The sequence below is a fragment of the Trichosurus vulpecula genome, chromosome 4, assembly GCF_011100635.1.
Source record: "Trichosurus vulpecula isolate mTriVul1 chromosome 4, mTriVul1.pri, whole genome shotgun sequence".
NCBI classification, from domain to species: Eukaryota; Metazoa; Chordata; class Mammalia; order Diprotodontia; family Phalangeridae; genus Trichosurus; species Trichosurus vulpecula.
This window is the reverse complement of record NC_050576.1, coordinates 402,505,699-402,524,949: the sequence shown is the minus strand read 5'-3', so window position 1 is coordinate 402,524,949 and position 19,251 is coordinate 402,505,699. Positions and strand designations below refer to the sequence as shown.

The 19,251-nt window shown below is 38.8% G+C and overlaps 1 protein-coding gene across 1 annotated transcript in view; it reads left to right on the top strand.

The window, feature by feature from the left end:
* Positions 1 to 5,866: 5,866 nt before the first annotated feature.
* Positions 5,867 to 19,251, top strand: part of TMEM182 (transmembrane protein 182) — a 96,183-nt gene continuing 82,798 nt past the window's right edge. The window contains exons 1-3 of the mRNA XM_036756777.1: positions 5,867 to 6,230; positions 6,498 to 6,597; positions 9,560 to 9,658. Of these exons, the coding sequence (XP_036612672.1) occupies positions 6,099 to 6,230; positions 6,498 to 6,597; positions 9,560 to 9,658 (331 nt within the window). The 5' untranslated portion in view covers positions 5,867 to 6,098. The remainder of the gene's footprint in view (positions 6,231 to 6,497; positions 6,598 to 9,559; positions 9,659 to 19,251) is intronic.

Below are 19,251 nucleotides of genomic sequence, written 5' to 3'. Positions count from 1 at the left end.
CCAGATGTCACTGTTATGGAGAGCATTTCTTTTCTATTTGAATAATAGAAGGTAGCTTTGTAGAAATATCTCATTTAAAGCTGGGAGGTCCATGCGTAAGTTTGAGAAGGGCTATGAGGTTGGATGGGGTGGGGGTAAGGGGGAGCCAGGGAATTACATCTCCATTTCAATGTGATTGATTTCTTTTGTAATACTATACATTTATTTTATGCATTTTAAGATATTATTCTGCGAAGTGATTGATATAGACCTCACCAGATTGCCAAATGTGTCCATGATAAAAAAAAAAAAGAGGCTAAGACCCCAGGTTTAAAGGGATCTTGAGGAAACTTCTGTCATTTCTTCCATAAGTACTTACTTAAGAGCATAGCAATTGTGCTACAGTTTAAGGCCTATCTTTATCTCTAGGCAAGATGGTTGTAAATACTTTTTCTCTCCAAAGTTAACATCTTTATTAAATCAGTTGAGAAGTGTTCCCTGTAGAAAAGTTAACATTGAGGATTTTGAAGATACAATAATGTCACATTTATCTAGATTTTTACAGTTTACAAAATAGTTTTCTCATAACAATATTGTGAATTAAGGTAGTGTATTATTCCTATTTTGCAGAAGGCAAAACTGAGGATTTGAGAACCTCATAGTCAAAAGTAGCAGAACTTCAACTTGAGCCCATGTTTCTAATCTAAGATCCTTCAGCACTCTTTCCACTACACAGTGTTACCCCCTGAATAACCTCCAGAAGAGACCTTTTTTTTTCATAATCATATCAGAGTAGTGATACCCAACTTTTCCAGAGTTGGGACTCTTAGTACTATGTGTCTGATTTCCCAGCTCTTCTTCCTTCCTTCCTTCCTCTAAAGAGGCTAGATGGAGACTGGGTACCATATGATACATATATTTTTTTCCAATAAATGTAAAATAAAATCAACTTTGTCCCCAAAACTCCATGCCATGGTATGAGGTACTTATACTGCAGAAATGATCAAAACCTGAACTTTTAAAAAAATTTTATTTATTTTATTCTGAATTCAAGAAATAAAACAAGCATTTTCATAACATAGTATAATAAAAAAAGATGATTGTACACAAAACTACAAATCTGTTATGTGCCACTTGCTATTCATTTTAAATATATAATAAAATTATCATGTAACTTCCTTTTGTTTTCCCTTGTTTTTCTCCTTGTTCCCCCCGCTCCCCACCCTAGAGATGTCTACCATTAGACACAGATATATGCATGTGGTGTGTGTGTGTGTGTGTATAAACCATTCTATACGCACTTCTATTTATCAGTTTTTTCTCTGAACGCAGGTGTCCTTTATGTGTCCTTTGTAGTTAATTTCTGTTGTTTTATTTTGGCTCTATTACCCCATAATCTAAGATTTTTAAGGCTTGTACAAAATTTCAGCTCTTGTCATTGAGTAGTTTCAGTTGTGTCTGACTCTTCCTGACCCCATTTGGGGTTTTCTTGGCAAAGATCCTAGAGTGGTTTGCCATTTCCTTTTTCAGCTCATTATACAGATGAGGAAACTGAGGCAAACAGGGCTAAATGATTTTCCCAGGGTCACATAGCTACATCTGTAATAGAGAATTCTCTCAAATGCATATCCACTACATTCAGAGTAAAACAAAATGACCTGTGTCACGTCCTCTGACTGCTTAATTTTGATTCCCACACACTAGTTCACTTTATATATTAGATCAGTAATCTCTTAGGTCTGGATATCCCTTTCTTTGAGGAACATCCTGATTTCTCTCTTCCTTCCCATCCCATGTGATAATTATCTGTGCATTCCATAAATCCTCCACAGAGCTTCTGCCCAACATCCTAAAGTCCTTCTTTTGATTATTTTATTATATCAAGCATGCCAGTGTTGCACTCAGAAAACCCATCTTTCATCTCTCATGGATGGTCTGTTTACCTTCTTTTTATACATGTCTGGAGTCAGGAGGACCTGAATTCAAATCCAGCCTCAGACACTTACCAGCTGTATGATCCTGGGCAAGTCATTTAACTCTCTCTGTTTCTTTATCTATGAAACAAGCTAGAGAAGGAAATGGCAAACCACTCCAGTATCTTTGCCAAGAAAACCCCCAGATGGGGTCAGACACAACTGAAATAACTGAACCACAACAAATTGATATGCAGAGACAACATGAGAGTCACTAAATATTTATTAAGTGGCTACTATGTGCCAGGTACCGGAGGTACAATGGAAGGTAAAAAAAAGATAGTTCCTGATGTCAAGGAACTCACAGTCTAGTGGAGGAGGAAATGTGCAAACAACTATGTTCAAACAAGCCACATTCAGGATAAATCAGAAATGATCAACATAGGGGAAGCACTAGAATTGAAGGGGTTAAGGAAAGGTTTTCTGGGAAAAAAGGGTTGGGATAACATGTTGGACTTGGAGTCAGACCAGACAAAGATGGAGACAACTTATATTGTTGTATATACAACTTATTTGTTTTTGTTTTTTGGCAGGGCAATTGGGGTTAAGTGACTTGCTCAAGGTCACACATCTAGTTCATGTGTCTGAGGCCTTATTTGAACTCATGTCCTCCTGACTCCAGGGCCGGTGCTCTACTCACTGCGCCACCTAGCTGCCCCATATATACAACTTATATTGTTGTATCTCACAGAGCTGAGAGATTGTAGGACATGATCAGGGAATAGCTAATTGTCTAGTTCAGCTAAAATATAGAATATATGGAGGAGGACAATATGAGTTTCAACTGGAAATGAGTCTGGAATGACATTGTGAGAAGCCCTAAATGCTCTGCTAAAGGTTGTTTTAAGTAAAGGCAGTCAGGAGCCACTGAGGTTTTAAAAGCAGATGGTACCATGGAATGATTGATGGATTGGAGAGGAGAGAGTCTAGGTAGTGAGACTAGTAAGGAGACACTTCTAAGAGTGCTGATGAAAAGGATTTGAACCCAGGGTGGTGACAATAAATGTGGAGGAGAGGTGGAAGAATTTAATAGGACTTGACTACCGGTTAGATGCAGAGAGAGAGGGGAGCAAAAGCCAAAAATGACTCCGAGATTTTAAGTCTGGGTGATGGTAGAGAGTTGGTACTTCTGGACAGCTAGGTGGCACAGTGGGTAGAACACCGGCCCTGGAATCAGGAGGACCTGAGTTCAAATCCAGCCTCAGACACTTGACACACTTACTAGCTGTGTAACCTTGGGCAAGTCACTTAACCCCAATTGTCCTGCCTTCCCCCCTACAAAAAAAAGTCTGTAGTTCTAAAAATAGAAATAGGAAAGTTAGAAGAAGTAGCAGGTTTAAGGGTAAGATTATAAGCTCAACTTTGTACATGTTGAATTTGAGGTGACAATAATATAGCTCTGAGCGGAGCTATCTAGGATTTGGAGCTGGAGCTCAAAGGAGAGATTGGGGTAGGAGCCACCTTCAGGAGGATGATAGCTGAATCCATATGTAATGGTTCTCATATAATGTTTTATAATTTAAAGACCAACCCAAAAGCGTTAAGCCATGTCCCAGGGCCTCATTTTACCATTGTTTAAACCCATATCAGGTCAAAGAATAGCAAAGTATCACTGTCATGTTGTTGTTCATTTGTATCCAACTCTTTGTGATTCCATTTGGGTTTGTTTGTTTTTTGCAAAGATACTGGAATGGTTTGCCATTTCCTTCTTTAGCTCATTTTATAGATGGGGAAACTGAGGCAAATAGGATCAAATGACTTGCCCAGAGTCATAGCATTAGTAAGTATCAGAACCTGGATTTGAATTCTAGAAGATGAGTCTTCCTGACTGAATGCCCAGCCCTCTGTCCACAGCACCACCTAGCTGCCCATTACTTTCATATATTCCAAAAATTAGATATCTAGTGATGGTTAACTAATGTGATTCTGACAGTCACACATGTGGCCAACAGAACTGATTACACATCAGGAGTCAAATAACAGCCATTGATCTGATCTTTTAAAAAAACCATCTGTAGTCTCCCCCAATCCCACTTTCAAGGTAATGATATGGGCAATGAGGCTCCCTTGTCCTTTCTGATTTATGTTTGCCCTAGTAATTATTCTATAGCTATCCTATAAGAGACATAGAGCTCACTCAGATGATCCTATAAAAAGCCATAATGAAGAAAAGAAAGATTGGGTCATCAGCTTTACCTTCTGTCCCAAGGGATGGGCTACACTTCTCTGTTGATGGGGATTCCTCTAATACCTCATGATTGAGAAGTCTGGGGCAGAACCTGATCAACTCACCAGAGACATGAGAGAGGATGAAGTCACCAAGGAAAAGAGGATAAAGAAGTAATGTGAGAAGAGAAGAGAAAAGAAGAGAAGAGAGGTGAGAGAAGGGAAGAGAAAGGGAAAAGGAAAGAGAAGGGAGGGCATGGTTTTGGGAGACATCTATTCTTTAGTGTTGGGGGCTGCAGAGTAATAGGCTGGACTGTCCTTCCCCTTCCCCAGAAAATCTTGTTATGACAAGCATTAAGTTCTAGGAGTGCAAATGCTATTAGTGGCCTTACTTGTTTTATGTCCTGTGGCAAATTTTTACCCTTTGGCAAATCTCCTCAGGCACAGAGGATGTCATCCCAACTTAGTTAAGACTCTATTCCTAAATTGGCAACAGGGTTTTTCAGTCACTGTAGCTCCTGAAACCCCCTCTTATCTTCCCAGTCATCTCACACTTTTCTCCCCTACACTAACTCTTTGATACATATTCTTTGACCCAGTGACACTGGCCTCTATACTGCTCCATGAACAAGACATTCTATCTCCTGGCTTTGGGCATTTTCTCTGGCTGTCCTCTATCCCTAGAATGCTCTCTCTCTCTCTGGCTTCCTTTTAGTTCCAAGTAAAATCCCATCTTTTACTGGAAGCCTTCCCCAACACCTTTTAAAGCCAGTGGCTTCCCTCCGTGAATTATTACCTATTTATCCTGTATATAGCTTGCTTTGTATATATTTGTTTGCATGTTGTCTCCCCCATTAGACTGTAAGCTCCTTGAGGGCAGGGAATGTGGCCTTTTTTTGTTTTTTGAATTTCCAGTTCTTAGCACAGTGCCTGGCACATATTAGGCACTTAATGAATGTCTATTGATTGATTGATTTACCAAATTATAGAGGAGCTGTAACCTGTTTCCTCGGATCACTGCATATTTTCTAGACCTCTCTCTTTGTCTCAAAGGACAAGAGCTCCTTTCAGATGCCAACCACTTTAGTTTCTGGTGCTTCCTATAGAAGCCTTTACCTAGTCTTTTATAAATTGTTTAAAAAGAGCATCTTTTTTTCAGGCCAGAAAGCTCTGCTGCCCTTCAGTGTTTTTACTTATAAAATACATATCTGAACATATATTGAGCACATTTAAATATCTACAGAGTAACCAGTGGTATCTCTTTTAGAACCATCTGCTGCACAAATACTTTTCATGTGAAAGAATGTAGCTAAATAAGAAGGAAATTAATTATGAGCTATATTTATGTGGAGATCGTGCGTACCAAGAGAGGTCTCTGCAGTTTGTTTGTAACTGTGATTTATTCATCTTCAAAGAGCTTCTCAAATGTCTTCCGGGCTACCTCTCAGCTCATAGTGACTATCTTAAAATAAGAAATGCTTGTTGAGGCAAGACTTTTTTTTTTAAGATAGTCACACCTATTGCTTTGCTACCATTTCATCTTTTTTCTATGTTTTATGGATGAATCAAGTTCAGTAACAATAATCTGAGACAGTTCCTGACACTAGTTAGTCAGGAGAAGGTCAACTATTTTTGATCACTTACCATCCTGATCCTCGCTGTTCCCCCTCCTCCCCCTAGATCCTTCTCAATTAATGTCTTAAAATAGCAGGTCATTCTCAGCTGCCAGACTGGAGTCAGCCCAGGGGAAAGGAAAACATCTACTGATAGAGTATAGGAGAAAGTGACCAAAGACAAGGAAAGAGACACTCCTCAAGTAGATTGTGCTTCCTTGGGGACAAAAAAAAGGAGATCTTTTTCTTCTACATTAGTGAAATGTTCCTGTCTTATTGAGCAACAGGGTTTTGTAAAGGATTTAAAGTTTTTTTTTTGTTTTGTTTTGTTTTTTTTTTTTGGAAAACCGAAACCAGTAGCTTAACAATGAAACGGAACATTGCAGTCTTTTTTGGAGCTCTTTTTGGTGCCCTGGGGGTTCTGCTCTTTTTGGTGGCTTTTGGGTCAGATTATTGGCTGCTTGTGACTGAAGTTGGGCAATGTTCAGGTGAACATAATGTGCGTTTTCTTCTTCAGGATAATGATTCATTCTGTAGTCTCTAGTATATGTTTCCCCTTCTCTTGCAGGTGAAGCATCCATGGAAATCAAAGAATAGTGGCTCTAATGCTTGAATTCCTACATTCAAGAGATGTGATAATATTAAATAGAACTTTATTAGTCAGCATTAGACGTGTTCTTCTTTCTTTTTCTAAATGACTGAATGTGACTAGATTGGTTGCTCTCTATCCAATAAATAATACATGGTTTTTTTGTGTTTTGGGCAGGTAGAGAATGTTACTTTCCATCATGAAGGTTTCTTTTGGAGATGTTGGTTTAGTGGTGTTGCCGAGGAAAACACAGCCGACATTTGGAAATTCTGGTACAGTAAGTGAAATTTAACTTCATTTTTTTATGTTATTAAAAAATGAACAACTTTAATTTGGAACAACATAAATTTTTGTTATAGCATCTGAAATAATTGCATTTCTAGTACTTTTGGGGAATAGTTTCTTTGGCCAATATAGTTGTACAGTTGTCTGGCAAATAATTTTTTAGGGTGTGTGTATGTGTGTGTGTGTGTGTGTGTGACTGGTAGTAGTTAATGTGACACAATACCATGTAGTCACCATCCAATTAGAGGCAATTTAAGTTTCCTCTCTCTACCACCATTCCTAAGTATCTGTTATTAACATTATCTTGATAATCAAACTCCTTTAAAACCTTATAACTTTGGAAATTATAGAAGGGATGGTTTACCTTCTTTATATCCAAATCTCTGAAATTTTTGTTTAAGCAATAGTAGTAGAGACATGAAAACTTGTTTGAATTATATTGCATGGTATGTCAATGGATAAATTTCCTTTTATGTAAACGTGGTTTTGAAATGGCATAAGATATTTCCATGGCCCTACTAAGGCAGACTACCATGACACTTTTCCCTAATTGTATCTCATATGATTTATATGAGCTCAGATATTGCTTTATTTAAAAAAAAAAACTTGCTTTATGGCCAGTTTGCATCAAGGTAAAAATAAGCACTTAAAGAATGTTTATTTTTCTTGATAGTGATTAAGAACTTCTCTTGCTGTGTCTATAATAATAAACATTGTGAGACACAGCAAGGGAAGTTATTTCTATACCAGGCAAAGTTGTGGAATCTATAATTAAAGGTAGAATCACCGAACACTTTTGCAGCCTAACTTATTGGGGAAAGGTAAGATGGTTTCCATAAGAATAAAGCTGATTTTAAGAGTTCGGTCTTTTTTTAGTCCTCTCTGACTCTTCATGACTCTATTTGGGGTTTTCTTGGTAGAGATACTGGAGTGGTTTGCCATTTTTTTTCTCCAACCCACTTTACAACTGAGGCAAAGTTACCTGTCTAGGGTCACACAGCTAGTAAGTGTCTGAGGCCATATTTGAACTCTGGAAGAGGAATTTTCCTGATTCAAGACCCTGTTACTGTATCTGCTATGCCATTAGCTGCCCCTTAAGAGAGTTCTTTGAAGGGGTAATATAGATAAAGGTGAATCCATTAGCCTGTTACATTTGGACTTCCAAAAGACCTTTGACAAAGTTGAGGAGATTTTGGGGAGAGCTATGCTGTCTTGTACTTAGAGACAAAAATCAAATTATATTTTATATGAATAATATGGGGAATGACATATAGGCAAAAGCATTTCCCTCAATGGTGAATGTTGGTGCCATTCTTTTGTATTTTTAGAAATGAATTTTTAGAGGGAATGTAAGGTGAAATCTCTAAGTTTTCAGATCATAACTTCTTCTTTGTAAGTTGCCTCTCTAAACAAATTAATAATAAACACTAAAGGGGAGCTAATTTTCTTTTCAACATCTTTTCTGTATAAATAGAGGTTTAAAAAGGCATGTAAAGGGAAGGTTAAAGATAGCTGATATCTGGATAGTCAAGATCTTATTCTAATGTTGATGATAATAGAAGATGTGTCTCCATTTTGAAGACTGTGTCCAGTGAAACAATTCCCTAGCTGATTGAAATTGTAATTAATTTAGCAGTTATTGAAATAGTAATTCATCTAGCATGCCAGATATGTGCCAGGCTCTGTACTAATCTCTGAGGATATTAAGAAAGAAGGGGGGAAACATTCAAACAGCTATGTACAAACAAGACATATACAAGATAAATTGGAGGTCATCTCAGAGGGAAGGCACTAAGATTAAATAAGATTGGGAAAGGTTTCTTGAAGAAGATGAGATTTTAGTTGAGGCTTGAAGGAAGCCAGAGTAGCTGATATAAGGAGGGACTTCATTCTAGATATGACTGAGAGGGCAAATTCGAAGAGTCAGGAGATGGAGTATTGTATGGGAGAAACAGCAAGTAAGCCAGCGTCACTGGAAGGGAGTAAGATAAAAGAAGACTGGGGAGGTAGGAAGGGGCCAGGTTATGAAGGGCTTTGAAAACCAAACAGATGATTTCACATTTGGTCCTGAAAGTAATAGAGACAATTATAGATTCTATGAGTTTTCCTTCACTACACTGCAGTTTATTGAATGACGGGGAGGGATGGAATGACCTACTCAGACCTGCATTTTAGGAAAATCAACTTAATAGCTTAGTGGAGGATGGATTGTAGTGGGAGAGACTTGAGGCAGGGAAACCAACCAGCAGGGTATTGTAATAGTGCAGACATGAAGTGGTGAGGGCTGGCTCCAGGGTGATGGCAGTGTCAGAAGAGAGAAAGAGTTGTATAGGAGAAATATTATGAATTTAAAATCGATAAGCCCTGACAGCTTACTGGACTTGGGGTGGTGGTGGAGAGAAAGAGTGAGGAGTTGAAGATGAAATCTAGGTCATTACTCTGGTTGACTAGGAGGATGGTAGTACCCTTGATGGTAATAGGAAAGTTATAAAGAAGCAAGGGGTCAGCTAGGTAGCGGGAACAGTGGATAGAACGCTGGCCTTTGGGTCAGGAGTGCGAGAGTTCAAATTTGGCCTCAGATACTTACTAGCTGTGTGACTCAGGGCAAGTCACTTAACCCCAGTTGCCTCCTCCAAAAAAAAAGTGAAGGTTTGAGGGAAAAAATAGTCAGCTTTGGACATGCTGAATTTAAGATGTCTGTAGGAGCAGATGTTGAGCAAATAATGCTGAAATCTAGACGAAACATTCTTCCAACCCCTTTTCCCCCCTCCACGTAATAGTAGTGTGTGTGCATGTGTGTATGTGTGTGAAAGATTTTCTGAATAATTACTTTAATTCTCTGCTTTGTGTAATCCCAACTCTTAATGTCCCCTCAAAGCCAGTCTTCATTATACAAGAACATCTCATCTTCTCAATAACAGAGGCTTTTAAAATTTTTTTTGATTCATTTCTAGCAAATCAATCACCATCTAAGAATTGTACCCACGCTTACCTCTCCCCATATCCCTTCCTGAGAGACGAGCACAATTCGACCTCCTATGACTCTGCAGTGAGTAAGTACTTTCACTTTCTTGGAATGCTGTCTCTAAAGAATAATTACCTAGACTAATGTTAAATCAAAGAGATTGGGTTCATTTTTAAAAATCATTTAATGAGCTGAAGTTAAGCATTTTCTCTCCCCCATAAATAGATTACAAACATAGTGATATACGTGTGGAATAATATTTAACAGATTCTTGGGTCTTCTAGTAACTGCTGTGGGAGAATTTCAGGATATGGAGTAAGAGAACTTTGACTCAAATCCTAGTTCTGCAACTTACTACCTGAGTCACCTTGGACAAAATATTTCACCGTGTTGAGCCTTAGATTCTTCATCTGCAAAATGGGGAGGTTAGACTAGATGACATCTGAATTCTCTTCCCACTCAAATCTAATAGTGTTGTTTTGCTATTTTCTGTTATCAAAATTCTTTTAAAATGTTTTGGCAGTAGGAAAAATGGCTTCTCTTAAAAAATAAATTGTTCTTGTCCTTCGTTTTTGAAGAGGACCATGGAATCAGGACGATGATGACGTGACTTGCAGTTGACTCTGATTTGAGTGAGGAAGGGCTGTCAGATATTCACCAGGATGACTGGAGATGGCCCAAGATACAATGGGAGACCCTGGCCCTTTTAGGCTAAGGCCTTTTCAGGTACTCACTTAGAGTGAGGCAACACCCATTCTCAGCTCATCCTCTCCTTCTCTTCTCCAAAGGAAGGTAAATTTTGATGGCCAGAAGCTGCCCCCTTAACTTGGGGTTTACTGGCTAGATTCCTTCCTTCCTTTCTTCCTTCCTTCCTTCCTCCTTTCCTTCCTTCCTTCCTTCCTTCCTTCCTTCCTTCCTTCCTTCCTTCCTTCCTTCCTTCCTTCCTTCCCAAAGCCTTAAACCTTGGAAGCTCATAGATTGGACCATAATAGGTCCCTGCCCAAGCTCCACTTGGCTGTATTTTGGGCACTCCTGGCCTAGACCGAATGTCAGTGGTAACTGTTTCTCTTTGGAACGGCAACCCTGAGGGTCTTCCCCTCTCAGCTTGATTTTTTTTTTCTTTTTCTAATTAAAGGAACCATACCTTGACTCACTTCTTAAAAAAAAAATAAGAATACCCAAAAACTTATCCCCAAATTAAGATGGCTTATTTAATAAAAAATGTCAAGTTTTTGAATTTATTTTACAATTGGTTATCTGGCTACTCATAAAAGTGATGTTTTTCTGTCTTATCTCGAAAAGATTGGTGCAAGAGGCCTAAGGGATCCCAGTTGATTCTCAGAATAATTAACTAGAAGACATACTTATGTAGCTTCCTTTCTGTCTACATAATCTCATTTAGTGACTTTCAGAGAAAGTATAGAAACTTCCTAGGTCTCCTATACTGTCAGTCTGATTCAACCAATGCATAAATCAAGGCTGGTCAGCCTGACCACGAGTAGGAGCCAGAATTCGCCAGTGTCATCAGTGAAGGCTACAATATTTTTATTTTCAAAATTTTAATGCCTAATTCACTTTTATACTGAATAGACTTGACAAATGTTTAAATTATCCATCCATTTATTCATTTGTATGTAAAATCGGTTTTGTCTCCACACTAAGATATCACTTTTCTTTCAAAGGATGCAATACTGTGTTTAGTGATAGCATCAATACAATACTTAATGTCAAATCTTTTTTTTTTCCTCTTGCTTGCTTCAAACACTGTACACAGAGTTCTAAAGAATCACAAGCCATCTATCTTTGGCATAAATTAGTCTCTGGATAGGCCAAAGTATCAATAGTTACTCATCTAAGCAGGTTTTAGAGTCTGAATCACTTGGGTAATTGCGTAGGAGCCTGACCAGAAAGTATGACACTTAGAAGGTACCCCACTCCCAGGCCACTATATCAAGTAGTCATGTTGTCTAAGTAAGTCAATGTGGGAGGATTTATTAAAGTCCCATTTGTTTGCCATGCCACACTAGGCTTCCTATAAAGATAATTGTACAGATATCTCTTCTTGTCTCAGTATAAAACTGACACTTTCCGTGGTCTAAAAGAGTTGTGTATCCCAGAGCATCTGATATACCATCAGAAAGTAGCCTCAGCACTACAGTATGTGGCACATCTTACAAGGTTCCTTCAGAAGGATTTGCAGTCCCCGTCAACTCAATGTCTAGTTCAGGGAGAGCAACAGGGTTTGTATCCAAAGAACATGAATCATAAGGTTATTGCAATCAATAGCAAAGTAGGGACTCATGGAGCTCGCAAGTACCCTGTTGTGGAAACTGGAGGACATTTTTTGTTCAAATTTAGACTCTCATCTTTCCTTTTTCTCCTTTCAATATTATTAGTTTTACCCTTGAACAAAGAGACATCTCTGTCCTGATTCAAGCTCTGTCCATGCTCTGGAATAGTATTCTTTGTTTAGTCTTTTCCAACTCTTTGTGACCCCATTTGAGGTTTTCTTGGCAAAGATACTGCAGTGCTTTGACATTTCTCTCCTCCAGCTCATTTTACAGATGAGGAAACTGAGGCAAACTAGGTTAAGTGACTTACCAAGGATCACACAGCGAGAAAGTGTCTGAGGCCAGATTTGACAAGTCCTCCTGACTTCAGGCTCTACATTCTATCCATTTCACCACTTAACTGAATAGTGTATCTATTTATAAATTAGGTGATAGTAGAATGGAAGCCTAGGAGCATAAGGCTTTATTTAGAGGCTTTAGATTTAGAGATGGAAGGGACCAGGAGGTTATCTAGTCCAGATCCCTCATTTTACAAGTGAGGAAATGGAAACCCAGGGAGCTTAAGTGACTTATGCCCCAGGTCGTACAATCAGTCAGTAATCATTTATCAAGTGTTTACTGAGAGATAGGCACCTTGCTAAATTCTATGAATAAAAAGAAAGGCAACAATCTCTGCCCTCAAGTAGTTCATGTTATAAAGCAGAAGAGAAAAAAATAACTAGACACATACAACATAGAAACATATCTGTATGTACATATGTCTGTATTTATATACACATAGTAGATTGAAGGTATTATCAGAGAGAACCTCACTAAGATTAAAAGACAAAAGTCTCTTACAGAAGGTCAAATGTCATCTGAGACTTGAAGGAAGCCAGGGAAGCTAAGATGTGAAAATGAGGAGAGAGAGCATGCTTGGCATGGGGACCTGCCAGTGCGAAGGCAGAGAGAGAGGAGATAGTGTGAAGAACAACAAATAGGTCTATGTACTTGGATTGTAAAACTTGTAGTGGGGAGTATATTAGAAAAAGATTATAAAGGTTGAAAGGGGCTAGGTTATGAAGAGTTTTAGATGCCAAACAGAACATTTTTTATTTGATCCTGTAGGTAATAGGGAGCTACTAGAAGTTATTGAACAAGGAAGGGTAGTGGTGCTGCTGCTGCATGCTGAATGGAGTATAAATTGGCATGGGGAAGAGACTTGAAGAAGGGAGATCAATTAGAATTTATGTAATAGTTTAGGCTACAGGTGGCCAAATCCTGAATCAGGGTAGTAGCTGTGTCGATAGAGAAAAGAGAAAATATGAGAGATGTTGTGAAAGTAGAAATAATACAAATAAAAAACAAAACAAAACAGTGTTGGAGGCAAGATTTGAACCCAAGCTCTCTGACTCCAAATCCTGTACAAATCCCTGGTTCATGCCAGCTTTCTATTATCCGTACAAAAAGCCACAGAAGGCTACTGAAAGCATTTCTATGCTTCAGAATAACTTACCCAAAGTCACACAACTACCAACTTTTATAAATTGCCCTTCCGTACGATAAGACAGCTAATGCAGTGATTAGAGCCTTAGACCTGGAGTTAGGAAGACTCCTCTTCCTGAGTTCAAATCTGGCCTCAGACACTTACTAGCTGTGTGACTGAGCAAGTCACTTAACCCTGTTATCCTCAGTTTTCTCATCTGTAAAATGAACTGGAGAGGGAAATGGCAAACTGCTTCAGTATCTCTACCAGGTAAACCCTAAATTGGGTCATAAAGAATTGGACACAACTGAAAATATCTGAACAGCAACAGCATAATAAAGATTTCTTATAGTTCCCTACCACTTTGTGGTTTTATGTACATGATCTCATTCGGTTGCCAAAACACAGCTTGTGAGATAGTCTGAAGATCTTGTTTCATAGTTGAGAATACTGTGGATCAGATAAATTAAATGATTTGCCAAATGTCACATAATTACTGACTCCTACATTCATCACTTTCTTCCTTTCTTCCTTCCTTCCTTTCTTTCTCTTTCTCTCTCTGTCTCTCTCTCCCTCCTTCCCTCCCTTTCTTTCTTCCTTTCTTTCTTTCTTTCTTTCTTTCTTTCTTTCTTTCTTTCTTTCTTTCTTTCTTTCTTTCTTTCTTTCTTTCTTTCTTTCCTTTCTCTCTTTCCTTTCTCTCTCTCTCTCTCTCTCTCTCTCTCTCTCTCTCTCTCTCTCTCTCTCTTTCTCACTCTCCCTCTCTTCCTATCCCCCTCCCCTTCCTTCCTTTCTTCTTTATTTCTTCAACCATTTATTTATTCTTTTAGCACTCTTTAAACTATCCAACATTGTCTCCCTACTATATTAGCTCTTTTCCATATTGGGTGGGAAATTTTCACTCCTAAATAAGTAGATTTTTTATGTCACCAAATTAACACCATTTAGCAGACCCTCACCTATCTGACCCCTGTCCTTGTGATTTTCCAGACCATTTGACTTGAAAGCCAAAGACACTGAATTATGCTTTTCCTGACCTGGTCATGCCCTGTTCCCTTAAGTCTTTTAGCTCTAAGGCCAGCTCTGGCTTGAACTCAGAAAATTTCATGAATCTCGCTCTTCCCACAGCCCAACTCATTCACGACAGCCCCATTTCCATGCCTACTCTCCAGGATTTCTGGCTCTAAATCATCCCTGTTCCTCTTCCTCTAACTATGGCCTCCTCAATCAACCCCAGTGCCTTCCCTGCTCCATTTTTACTTTATTTGTTTCTGTTGCATTTTTCTGTGAACTTCTGTGGCAAAGTGAAAAGCAGGGAAAGTACACCAGCCAAAGAACTTGCTTAATCATTCAACATTTGTTGAGTGTCTCCTGTGTGCAGTGATAGTATCTATTACTTCCATACCCACAAGTAGGACTAGTCAGCAAGTGCAGAGAGTGTCTACTAGCCACCTATTAAGTCAGAATGGTGAAGGTGGTGGTAACTCTCTAGGTAAATGATTGGAAAACAGGACTCTCATTAGTTCAGGAAACTGGATTATCAAAGTAATCACCTTAAATTACTCAGTTATGGAGAATACAAGGAAGTACAATTTTATTTTGGAAATCCCAATAGCCATATCTGGTTCTCTCTTTTTCTCAGTATATTTTGACAAAAAAAAATAAAGAATATATTCTTGTTACAAAATCCCTTCTTTTATTTTCTCCACTCTCAAACAATTTCACTACCCAAGAATTTTTCTGTAAATTGAATGTGATTTAGTTTTGCTAGAAAAGGCAAAGAATTAAATTAAAGGAAGACTTAGCTGTCTGCTGTAGGTGAGGAGGAAGGGGAGAGACAATTCAGCTAGGTAATGCAGTGGAAAGAGTGCCAGCTGTGAGGTCAGGGGGATCTGAGTTCAAATGCAGCCTCAGACACTTATTAGCTGTGTGACCCTGGACAAGTCATTTAACCCTGTTTGCTTCAGTTTCCTCAACTGCAAAATGAGCTAGAGAAGGAAAATAGCAAACCACTCCAGTATCTGTGCCAAGAAAACCCAAAATGGGTCCAGTCAGACACGACTGAAATGACTCAACAATTTTATCTTCACTTAACTATCCCTTAGCCTCCTCTCATCAGCTCTAATTCTTTCCTACCTTCTCTAGTCTGGGTTTTCAGGTTGTTGATCCCATTACACATTGGATAGGAAATACAAAGAGTGATTCAGTGTCACAGAGGATTCCTAGTCCTCTTTTCCTTATAACTAAAGATACTTAATCTGAAAACCTGAAATTTTGAAGTAAGTTACAAATCTTGATATCCTATTTTATTAACTGGAGAATTGTTTTCACCTCTCCTTTTCATTTGTCAGAGGAACAATTCCAAACCAGATCCTTTGCCTTAAAAATCACTGCTCTTTTCACTATTCTACACTGATAAGTGGGACATGTTTTCTGATCTCACAGAGCTTATACAGCAGTGATAGGAGATAAGATTTTTGGTGTTGTTCAGTAACTTTTCCAGTCATTTCTGACTCTTCATGAGGCCATTTGGGGTTTTCTTAGGAAAGATACTAGAGTGGTTTGCCATTTCCTTCTCCAGCTCATTTTACAGATGAGGAAACTGAGGCAAACAGGGTTAAGCAACTTGCCTAGGGTCACCCAGCTAGTAAGTGTCTGAGGCTCAGGTTTTCCTGACTCCAGGCTTCACACTCTATCCACTGTGCCACCTAGCTGACTGACTAAATCATAGGAACAGACTAAAAGGAGAAAAATTAGGAAAAAGGTAATATATAAGTTTGAGAGCTCTGTTTATCTGTCTCATCACAGAATCTGTTTTTTTTTTCTTTTCCTGTTACTTTGGCCTTGGTATACATAAGCTATATATACATGCCCTTCAAATATATAGAGGATGATTCCCCACCCTATTGTGAGAGCACATGAAATTTCCTTACATACACTAATTAGAGCCTACTTCCATGAACGTGGATATGGTGTGAACTCTCTCACTAATGAGGGGAAGAATGGGGAAGAATAGGACAAATGCTTTCCTATTATTAAAAAAGAGACACTACTTACTTGCCAGTCTTCCTTTTATAAGCAAACTCTAAAATAATGAAGTGTTGCAGCCCCAGAGAGCTGGCTATGCATGCTATTATTATTTTTATTATGATTATTAATATTATAATTAATTATTTGTTGAGGTCCACGTACAGGAGAGGTATTGTGTAGAGTTTACAGTTAGAATGGAAGTCTCAATATTGGGGGGAAAAAAGTCTTTACCTAAAAGGAACAGTGGAGAGCGTGAAAAACAAGGTAACATAATCCATGCATAATAATTATAGTGTAGATGGATAGTAAATACATGTCAGAAGAAATTGCACTGCAATTATACTTAGAATTATTATGTAGCTCCACGTATAATTACTATGTCATTTTTTGGATCTAATGACAAAACTATATTCCACATTTTTTATAATCAGACCCATCTCTGGCACACACGTAAGTAACTCCTTCATCACTTACAGCAACTTCATCAAATCCATATTCAGAACTCTCAGGAATGCTGGGAAGGGTGAAGAACATTTTGTTGTGACAACAGAACTCTACCTGAGAAATAATTGCATAGGCTGACTTTATTCTTTTTGCCACAGCGTACCCAGACATCTGACCTTATGTTTTGGTCGTGGGTGATTTGTTTTTCACTTTAGCTGTGAAGAGCATATACATGCCATTCTAAAACTGTACTGTCTAATTGGAATTAAATATTGTTCTGTGATTCTTGTTACTCTTAAATAATGTCACAACGTGTATAATCTTGCACTGTATTGCTTAGCTACACAATCACTTTGTGAGTTTTATGTTCTCTTTGGAGAACATTATGTATGGGCTGACTTATCATTGGCAAAGCAAAAGGGATTATTTGCAAAAATGAGAGTACATAAGCATGGCAAATTATTTGCAGCATGCCATTGTGTCCTCCCTAGTCTTTGCAAATAATATGCTTCTGTTCGCTAGTATTGAAACAGGCTAAAAATAACAGTACCCTACTCTATTCTGAAACAATTATTTTGGAATGAATCATAGCATTTTAGAGCTGGAAGGTATTTTAGAGATCTGTTCCAATTTCCTCATTTTACAGAGAAGGAGACTGAGGCACAGAAAAGTTAAGTACTATACCCACTGTAACGGCTGATTAGTGACAAAGCCACTAGAAACCAGGAAGACATTTGTTCTTTTTGTTTTGTTTTTTTTTTTTTGCTATATCAAATTTCTCTCTCTCTCTCTCTCTCTCTCTCTCTCTTGTCTTTGTTTATCTCTCTGTCTTTCTCTACTCATTTGTATGTTGTTATATTAGAATGTAAGCTTCTTGGGGGGGCAGAGCCAAGATGACGGCTAGAAAGCAGGGACTTGTGTGAGCTCCCCACCAGGTCCCTCCAAAAACCTATAAAAATGGCTCTGAACAAATTCTAGAACTGCAGAACCCACAAAATAGCAGAGGGAAGCAGGCTCCAGCCCAGGACAGCCAGGATGGTCCCTGGGTGAGGTTTATCATGCATGGATCTGGGAGTGGAGGGGAGCAGAGGGGAGTGGAGCCCAGCGTGGGTGGCAGCAGGACCAAACAGACCAGGAGCCGGGTAGAACAGGCCCTAGCACCCTGAATCAGTGAGCTGTGGCAGTTACCAGACTTCTCAACCCACAAACACCAAAGACAACAGAGAAGGTTAGTGGGAAAAGCTGCGGGGACAGAGTGAAGTAGTTCATGGTTCAGCCAATGCCCCGGCAGCAGTGGAGGTGGTGCAGCTACAGAACTACAGCTGTAGTTGCTTCCTGCCCCAGGCCCACCTGGTGGGAGGAATTAAGTGGCGGATCAGAGCAGGAGGGCAGAGCCTGTTTAAGATTTGAGTCGGGTCCGGGTTGGTGGTTCTTGGGGAAGGAGGAGTGCTGGTGTGGCAGAGCTGGCTGTATAGAAATAGCTCTGAAAATAACAGCTCATCCCCACAAGCTTGGAACAAAATACTCTTTACAAGCAGTCATACCCCAACGAAAAACTCAAGGGTTAAGTAAGTTGGCTGGGAACATGACCAGGCAGCAAAAAACACACTCAGATTCAGTCTCAGACTTTGGAATCTTTCTTTGGTGACAAAGAAGACCAAAATATACAGCAAGAAGAAGTCAACAAAGTCAAAGAGCCTACATCAAAAGCCTCCAAGAAAAACATGGACTGGTCTCAGGCCATGGAAGAGGTCAAAAAGGATTTGAAAAAGCAAGTTAGAGAAGTAGAGGAAAAATTGGGAAGAGAAATGAGAATGATGCGAGAAAACATGAAAAACAATTCAATGATTTGCTAAAGGAGACCCAAAAAAATACTGAAAAAAATACTGAAGAAAACAACACATTAAAAAATAGACTAACTCAAATGGCAAAAGAGCTCCAAAAAGCCAATGTGGAGAAGAATGCCTTGAAAGGCAGAATTAGCCAAATGGAAAAGGAGGTCCAAAAGACCACTGAAGAAAATACTACCTTAAAAATGAGATTGGAGCAAGTGGAAGCTAGTGACTTGATGAGAAATCAAGGTATTATAAAACAGAACCAAAGGAATGAAAAATGGAAGATAATGTGAAATATCTCATTGGAAAAACCACTGACCTGGAAAATAGATCCAGGAGAGATAATTTAAAAATTATTGGACTACCTGAAAGCCATGATCAAAAAAAGAGCTTAGATATCATCTTTCAAGAAATTATCAAGAAGAACTGCCCTGATATTCTAGAGCCAGAGGGTAAAATAGAAATTGAAAGAATCCACCAATCACTTCCTCAAATAGATCCCAAAAAGAAAACTCCTAGGAATGTTGTCACCAATTCCAGAGCTCCCAGATCAAGGAGAAAATACTTCAAGCAGCCAGAAAGAAACAATTTGAGTATTGTGGACACACAATCAGGATAA